General features: G+C 39.6%; 1 protein-coding gene across 2 annotated transcripts in view; it reads right to left on the bottom strand.

The window, feature by feature from the left end:
* Positions 1-5,556: 5,556 nt before the first annotated feature.
* usp43a (ubiquitin specific peptidase 43a) overlaps positions 5,557-9,465 on the bottom strand; it is a 405,014-nt gene continuing 401,105 nt past the window's right edge. For both annotated transcript variants that reach the window (XM_059653769.1, XM_048555613.2), the window contains 2 exons: positions 9,033-9,191; positions 5,557-7,336 (listed from right to left, as the gene is read on the bottom strand). In XM_059653769.1, coding sequence (XP_059509752.1) covers positions 6,084-7,336; positions 9,033-9,191 — 1,412 coding nt within the window. In that variant the 3' untranslated portion in view covers positions 5,557-6,083. The remainder of the gene's footprint in view (positions 7,337-9,032; positions 9,192-9,465) is intronic.

The following is a 9,465-nucleotide window of genomic DNA, read 5'->3' as shown; positions in this document are numbered from 1 at the left end:
CAAGGATCATTGAGACTATTAAATCTCAGACCAGCAGATACACTGTGTACCAAGGAGAGTAGAGTCTCGGCTAATCATTTGAGCAGTCAGTTTGAAGTATGTAAATGTGAACATACTACAGCTCTATAGGATAAGACCAAACTTGATGTAAACTTTGGAATTAGAATCTATTTTGTGGTACCTTTCAGTGCATCTGAAGCCTATACCTAAACATAATGGGCCATATCTCACTACAGCAGAGCATCTCGGGGCATGTCCATCCGTCAGGAGTACTCATGCATGTTGTAGTTTTAAACAATACTGCCTTGATGAAAGTGAGAGCTGTTAATGATAGAGTGAGGACAAACAGGCTTCTGGGACAATGGGACCAATGCTGCTTTTTAATACAAAAAATCATTCATAGCATGTTGATGTCCAGACGGCAATTAAGAATGAAGTACATTTCTGAGAGTCTGGAATCACAAATAAAACAGACCAGTTTAGTGAACTGAATAGCTTTTACAAAAATTGGCAGTTGTTATATGGCTGCCTTTAGGCTACCTTTTAACTGTAGAGTTTCTTCTTCAGTGAATTCAAATTTCTCTATCTGCTATGCTTGGGATCTGAGCTCACTTTCCCAGAGCTTTAGCCTGGGTTTCTGGATTAATAGTCCAGTGATGTTAGCACAATGGCACTTCTTCCTTGTATCTTGCTAACCTAGAGAGATAAGCATTGAGAAATGTAGGAATGAGTGCTGGACATGTCAGATAATTGAGAAAATTGTGAACGTTATTTAGTCTGTACTTGCTCCTGAAAGTAACAGTGCCGTATCTGTACTGAAACTAAAATTGCTCCAAACTTTTAATCCAAACATAGCACAAAATACATTTGGGTTAAGTACACGGCAGGTTGTTGCTGTGCTGGGCTCTTTCGTTGCTATGTACATATTATGCTGTGAACTGATTTCAACTGAAAACCAAACTGTGACTAGAGATAACAAAGTGTAGAGCTGGATGAACACAGCAGGACAAGCAGAATGTTAGGAGCAGGAAAGCTGACGTTTCGGGCCTAGACCCTTCATCACAACCAAACTGTGACTGTCAGAATCAATCTTCACGAAATTCACTCTCAATACATCTTATTTACATTTGATTACAAAACACCCAATATTCACTAAAATTCAGGTGTCAATTCAAAAGAAGGGTATTTATTGTTGGATATAACAGTGACCTCATTTCCTTTTCAACACAGGCTCCTTTCAGCTTATCTCAAACAGATGGTACAGTCTGCGTGAACAGGGATGGAAAGAGATAGAGGGAAATGGTTTGGCAAGGTTTAACTTCAGCGCCTACAAATTGGCTGTGAAATAATGATATATACTTAGTAAGAGAATTCAAATGTGAGATCAGTGCAACAAACCCAGCAACCCTCTGGTGTCATGAATTGAGTAATAACCAATAATGACTACATCTATTTCTAACTTTTCCTTTCAATTTCATTATGGTACTTGAAGAACAACTCTGACTGCCCTACTTTAAACGCTTGATGGAGGCGTAATTCAGTCATTAGGTGAAACATCTATTTATCTTTCACTATGTTCAGCAGAATCAGTAATCTTTTTCCAGCATAGGTAGATCAAAAGTATTACACTGATCTCTTGAGGCACCTTAAATAATAACTTGCTACTATCCCAGTAACACGGTTAGGGTGAACCATCTAGACAGAGGAGAGAGCACAAGATTTTAGATTTAGGACCCGGTCTTTCAAGATGCTGTGAATCAAGGTGAATAGAAGCAGGTCAGTATCGATGCATCAGGCTGCATCATGGATGTATGTGGAGGATGCAGACTGGAACATGGTCTGAAGGCTGAGGTCATATCCTGTACATTTATTGTCACGGCAATGTGTTGTAAAAGTAGAGAAGTGCTGCTGCAACAGCACAAGGTATTAGTGAGACTGCATTTGGAGTATTGCATACAATTTTGGTCCTCTTCCTTGAGAAGGAATGTAGTTGAGAGCAGTTCAGAGGAAGTTCACTAGACTATTTCCAGAGTTTAAGGCTTTGTCTTATGAATAGAGGTTATGGAATGTGGACAACAGTGTAGAGTTGAGGCTGAGTTGAATCAGCCATACCTGTATGAAATGGCTGAGAGGCTTGAGGAGCTGAATTGCCTTCTGCTTGGAGTTCTTATGTTCTCATTATAGATTCATAGAGTGTTAGTCATGCCTGAGGTCAGATTCTGGTTGGGTAGGTATAGGCAGGTTGGGGGATGGTGAGGTGTAGTACAACAATAGTGTTGACATAGTGGCTAAGGTTTAAACCCGCTTTGAGTTCTGGATGATCCGCCTATGAGAACAGTGATCAGTCTTTGAGGAGGCTGGAGGTGCCAGCTGGATGCCAAGAACAGCAAAGACTGATGAGAAGGGGGCATATTTTTAAGGTGAGAAGAGAAAGTTTTAAAAAAGACATGTATGACAAATTTTTAACACACATGTGGAATGAGCTTCCAGAGGAAGTAGAGGATGTGGTTACAATTACAACATCTATAGAACAGTAGAGCACAGTACAGGCCCTTCAGCCCACGATGTTGTGCCGTGGAATAATCCGAATCCAAAAATAAAGACATTTGGATAGGTACATGAACAGGAAAATTTTGGAGCGATGTGAGACAGGGACAGGCGGGTGAGACTACTTTAGTTTGGAATTATGTTTGGCATAGATTGGCTCAGCCAAAGGGTCTGTTTCTGTGCTGTGTGACTCTATGAGAATGTATCACTCCAGGACAATGAGGTGGGATTTATATTATTCCCATGTCTTCTATGGGACAGATTAGGTCACATGAAAACAAGAATTTGAGTATTGATAACGTACATGTGGGAATAACTGGAAACATTCATATTATTCCATTATATCATTGATATGTCTAAAATTTTAAAGTAGTTTAACTGGACGGGAAGATAAGCAATGAGTCTATACTGAAGATGAGCTGTGACTTGTTTTTAAACAACTTTCATGGTAATATTTTGATATTATTCCACAAATCTGTGAAATACAATTTCACAACTTACTGGGCTAGGATTTGACACGACACCTCTGGTTTTGTAAGCTAGTGTTACAACCACTAGACCATCACATCAAGTTTTACTGTGTCTAATCCATGTTGAACTGGGTGCTGTTAAATCCAGAGACCATACTGCAAAGTATTACACTCATAGTGCTGTATGAGGATGCAGGCCATTGTAATGTATGAGCTGCTTCTCAGGATGAAGATTGCTGCCACCATTCTGCAAGTCTCCAAAACACAGGGCATGCTTCTTCTGGTGTGGCAGAGAAAAACCATTTCTGGTCTAATCAGAAGAGTCACTTGTAGTTAACTAGATGTAGTTGATTGCATGTTTGGAAATAGTTACATGCCACCTTCCTATGACCAACATTGTTAGAGAGGCATTGAGGAGGGTCAGAAGAGAGATGTTCCATCTTTGAGATCTTAAGTTACTCTGCCCATAATTTCACAAGACATCGTGGTTAAGGGTGATGCTTATGGCAGTCCTCAGTATTAAACATTTCAAACCCATGACCAGCAATAACCTCCAACATGCTATACCCTTCTTAATGGAAGAAAATGCAAAGGTGTAAAAACTCCAGTTTTCCAAGATTATTTGCTGTTTCTGCATCAAATAAATCCCTGGGCTGAAACTCAAATAGTATTAACAGATGGTTGAAGTTATTTCTTACATTTGTTAAAAATTCAACAAAGCCTTTCAGAAGTTATTGACGCGAATATCTACAGTCATATAAACAGCATACATCAGATAGAAAAACAGAAAGAACTGTGGATGCTGTAAATCAGGAACAAAAGCAGATGTTGCTGGAAAAGCTCAGCTGGTCTGGCAGCATCTGTGAAGACAAAATCAGAGTTAATGTTTCAGGTCACATCTGAGAAAGGGTCACCGGACCCGAAGCATTAACTCTGATTTTGTCTTCACAGATGGTGCCAGACCTGCTGAGCTTTTCCAGCAACTTCTGTTATTGTTACATCAGACGAACCTCTGTAAGAAACTCAGTGTGATGAAAGGAATTTATGCATTAAGTTTGATGAGAACCTATGTACTTAAAATTAGTCACCACCAATTGAGGAATTCCGGTTTCTCTTTAGACTCTGCTTGTGCTCACCACACACACTTTCCATATACCAGCTCAGTTTTCAAACTAAACTTCACAAAATTACAACATAACACTGTCAGCATCTGCAATAGGCAATTCACTGCAGAAAATTGACTTGCATCTGTAATTTTTTCTTTGTTAATTGAATTGGTTGGAACTTACTGGTCTTGTGTGCCCATTAAATACATAAATACATTAATAACTAATGTTTCTGTAGAATATTCAACATGGTGGATCAGTATAATGGCGGCAAGAGTCTTACCTTCTTTGCTATTGATGTTCCATTAGATAATAAAATTAAGAAGTTCTAACTAATTCGGGTATTCAACCAATTGCATAATTTTTTTCATTGAGTTGGCATTAGTACAATACACTAAAACACTCCCTTCTGACTTTACACTATTTTAAGTTCATGTTTACTTTATTTCTAATTAGCATACCGTATTCTATTTTTTCTAATTAAGACTTTAGGTGATTTGCTGCATTTTGTATGCCTTTTATGTTTAATTATCTCTCTTGGAGGTGTAAACTGTGGTGGATACATTGGTTCCAAATGCATTTTCTTGCTCATTACAAGAAAGATTTGTTTAGATTGAAATGGCTCTTTAATTGGCTTGAACTGTTCAACTTTGATCATAGAATCCCTACAGTGCAGATACAGGCCATTCGGCCAATCCAGTCTGCACCAACCCTCTGAAGAGCATCCCACCCCATCCCCATAACATCACGTTTGCCATAGTCAACCCATCTAGCCTGCACATCCCTGAATTTAGCATGGCCAACTGACCAAACCTACATATGTTTGCACTGGGGGAGGAAATGAGAAACTCATGCAGACACAAGGAGACATGCAAACTCCGCACATTGAACCTGGGTCCCTGGCGCTGTGAAGCAGCAGTGCTAATCACTGAGCAATCATGCCTCTCTTATTTATCATATCATAAAGGATGCTGAAGGATGCATTATTGCTATTCATGACCCAGACATATAGAGTTCCTCCTAACATTGACGACTAGACTTTGCAGTAAAATCTAAATGGCATTTACATCTCATTCCGATTAACATCGGGAACTCTGTGATCCTGATGATTCAGATGTTCCATATGGAGCCTAGGAATGACCAGATTGAATCACTAGTTACTGCTGAGCTGGCTGACTTCACCATGTAGTCATTTTCAAGTTTAGAAAGATCTGCAAAGATCACATCATGAAGGCAGTTTATGAATTATGTGGCCCTGACTTACACAGGGAAAATCACCACTTTGACAAGATATCAGAAGAACTGTTGCTCTTTAAATTAGCTATGAGCTTCAGAAAAATAGAACAAAAGAACAAAAAATGTTATCCTGAGCACTTAATCTTGTTGCATTATTTTCTGAACAAAAATACATTCTGGTATGGAATGTACCCAAAAGTATTTTTAATCATTATGAAAGTTGGTATCATGTTCCCTTACATAAATGATCATTCAGTACAGAACAAATGTTAACAGCTGACAATTGATCTTAGGTGGGGAAAAAATCTGTACAATGTCTCATGTAACACTGAACATTTTTGGTTACACCATTAAAACATAATGACAATACAAATACAAATTTTTGTTTTACAAAAGTATCTTTTATAACAAAGCAGTGATTAAAATTCAGTAATATGAGATGGATATAGGTTTTTAATATTTTAGGGATTCACTTACATTAAAATTTTATTGCATACTAATTAAAACGAGCCAATTATTTTTGAAAGGAAAATTATGAGCTCACAAAGTTAGCAAATCTATATATCTGATGTTTGTCCTTAGATATCTGTAAAATTTCAAACATTATTTACAAATATTGGCTATTAGTTGAAGAATGCAAAACAGTTAACAGAAAAAATAGTGCACCCAATTAGAAAACTACAATTACTTCATTGTGTCCAATCCATCCACAGTTGTAATACCTTTAAAAACTTGATTCAGGCACAGGTTTTTTCCTTCCAAGAGAGGAAGTGCTGTATCGCATCCTCTGCAATGTACCATATCTTTCTACATTTATGTTTCGAGCCTGTTGAGTATTTGGTCCAGTCTTCTGAAGTGAACTTGACCTCTTCAAAGTCAATTCCTCCTTGATCAGTATGTTGGATGAACTCTGTGATCGTCTAATTTCTTCCCCTGATATGTTAACTTTGCCATTATTTAATTCCTGCCTGTGTTTGGCACAGTTTTTGGTTCCATTCACCCCAGACTGTGCCCTGCTCTCACTTAGAGACTCCCCTGTGTGCTTGCCATTCAAAGCTCCATTAGAGAGAGATGTACTCGATGATGTATTGACAGCTTCGGCAGCCCAACATTTCTCAGATTCACTTTGTCTTTTAGGGTCCTTCTTCAAGAAGTTTGTTCTCAGAAATGCAAACTTTCTTTCACTGAGTTTTGTTTCTCCTACTTTGCTTCCTTTATCTGCTTCTCGAAGATTCGGTGATGACATTGGTTCAAGATCCGTACTCCTCAAGGAGAGTGACTTTTCAAGCTTCTTGCCACCATGGTGTCCTTTCTTTCTCTTCAATGTGTCACTTAGAGCCAGGCTGCTCATTGAGCCAATACTCTGACCACCGGTGCTACTACATATTCTGTCATCTTTTGGATGTATGGGTTCTTCTGTTTTTTGTAGTACAACTTCTGATTTGTCTGTTGCCATTTTAGATGATTTTCTTTGAAAAGTACCCCCACTTCCTCTTTGCTTTCCATTTCTCTTCAGTGTATTTGTCTTTTCATCTATGGAATTCTCTTTATGATGGGTACTACGGAGGCTGTTTGAAGAATCATACATTCTCTCAACGCTTGTATCTCCAATCCTGCTTCCTGGTAAAGCCGTGCGTTGGTCTACAGTTGAACTTTCTCCTGTCTGCTTTTTACAGTCAGAATGACCATCTGAATTTGACTGCTTTGGTTTTTCTGTTGGTGGCAGAGAGTCAGGGTCTGTGCTGCCTGTCATTATTGGTACAATGGACTCTTTTGTGCACTTGGGCCTGCGTCCAGACTCCAAATATTCAACCAGTGCACCAGGGATTGATTGTGGCCTGTCTTTAGCACCCAGTGACCTACGCAGTGTTGCAATTTTTCCAGTTGTATCTTTAGGTACAGATGGCGTAGCTGACCCTTTCATACTAATGCTTCTTCCTTGAATACCACGCACAAATGGTCGGATTTCAAAGCCACCTAGGAAAATGAATGGAAACTCAGTTACAGAGCATTCCACAGTATTTTAATAACTTTCTTTCTCTCATTGAGGGCCGTTAAAATCTAGGAGCAGAGTTTCTGTTTATTTGCAAACACAAAATGGTATGCAGGCATGATTCGCAAAGGGCCACAGGCATCTCTCTCCATTAGGGAGAGACAATTGGTTGGGTAGTTTGTGAGAAACCACTCCGCAAGTATGGAGTAAGCTGAGAATGCAGGTCTCCATGGACGATCACAACTGATATAAAGATTGAACCCATGCTAACAAAGTGTGAAGCAGGATGAATACAGCAGGCCAAGCAGCATCTCAAGAGCACATTATCACTGTACCCATGCTGTTGGCTTTGTTCTGCACCAGAGTCTGCTCATCCAGCCAGTGAATTATTCATTATTGAGATAGTAGGAACTGCAGATGCTGGAGAATCTAAGATAACAAGGTGTAGAGCTGGATGAACACAGCAGCATCAGAGGAGCAGGAAAGCTGGCATTTCAGGCCTAGACCCTTCTTCAGAAAAAGGGTCCAGGCCTGAAACGTCAGCTTTCCTGCTCTTCCGATGCTTGGTCTGCTGTGTTCATTCAGCTCTACACCTTGTTATCCCGAATTATTCATTATGTTTGGTCAAAACTGCAATTTTGATTTGCACTTTTGAAGCCACCAAAGCTCTGAAAAGATTTCATATATACAACCTCACTTCATTTGAGTCCACATTGCAGTTTAACTGTTTTGTGTTCAGCACATCAAAAATGCCTCTAACTACTTTAGCTAACCAACTTCAGCTCTGGGTTTGATCCCGTCCCAGCACACAGGGGAATCTGAATAAAAGACATCTGGAAGTTACGGTCTAATGATGGCCATGAATCATAGAATCCCTCCAGTGTGGAAGCAGGCTATTCAGCCCATCAAGTTCACACCGAGCCTCCGAAGAGCATCCCACCTGGACCCACCCACTCCCCTAGCCAACTGGTTGCTCTCTCTGGGCTCTATCCCCACCTATCGTCTATTCCCCACCTGCTCCACCTCCCTGCCTTCTGCTTATAAATTGACAATTTCCTAGCTTTTCCAGCAACTTCTGTTTTTGTTTCTGCTCAATGTGTTTGGTCAAAATTGCAATTTGATTTGCATTTCTGAGGTAAGAACTTTGAAGAGATTCCTTAATCACAATCTTAGTTGACATAGTTTGAGTGCACATCGCAGTTTAATGGTTTTACATTTAGAACATCAGAAATTCTTGGTGATAGAAAAGAACTTCTCTTGCAATAGGCATCATTTGAAAGCAGATTCGAATGTGCACAGCAAAACTTCATTATGCGTTATAATTCGGACACAATACTGTGGAGGCTATTGAGGTCCCACTCTGGATCAGGAGGCCTAGGTTTAAATTTTACTTGAACTGGACGCTGATTAGAAAATATCAAGACACAACGCAGTATTGTGAAGCTTTGTTAAGAACCACATAAAACAGATCAGCAAATACACAGCTGTGGAAACCAAGAAGTCAGCAACTGGGTTCCCCTCTGGACCCCAGTGGCCTTCAGAGCATTTCAAATTAACCAGAACCCTTTCTCATGGTGTTAATCATGTCAAAAGACAAGAAATGATAAGAAACAAGTTCAAAAAGTTCATTAAAATTTTAAAAAATGTTCAAAAGTTAATTTGTTTTGAAGTAACCAGTACCATTTTTATCCTTTCTTGGATTATCTGGGAAGACGGGAGAGTCCGGAGATGAAGGGAGGGATGTACAGTTTGTGGACGCATGGGATACCAAGCTGCCTCGTTTACTGTCTCCAGTGAGCCGGTTAAGCCAATGATCAGAGATTGATGAGCTTGTGGATCCTGCAAAAATGTATACAAAGAACTCCATAAAATCCACACATTATTGGAATATAATTGACCTTTACGGTCTTAAAGTATTTCACATCTGCTGCCACACATGATTACCCAGGGAATCACAAAACCAGTGCGCACATTGTCTGAACTGATCAATTAACTCAGTTACAGCCATCATCAGGCCCCCACATGCATTTGGTGGCATTTCTTTCTCCAAACTACTTGGGACACTTATGCTGAAGTTTATTAAAAAGAAGGCGTTAGTTGCCGCGGTTGTCAG

The sequence above is a fragment of the Stegostoma tigrinum genome, chromosome 22 (assembly GCF_030684315.1).
Source record: "Stegostoma tigrinum isolate sSteTig4 chromosome 22, sSteTig4.hap1, whole genome shotgun sequence".
In the NCBI taxonomy this organism is placed as follows: Eukaryota; Metazoa; Chordata; class Chondrichthyes; order Orectolobiformes; family Stegostomatidae; genus Stegostoma; species Stegostoma tigrinum.
The sequence above is the reverse complement of the archived record's forward strand: the minus strand, read 5'-3'. Positions and strand labels throughout refer to the sequence as shown.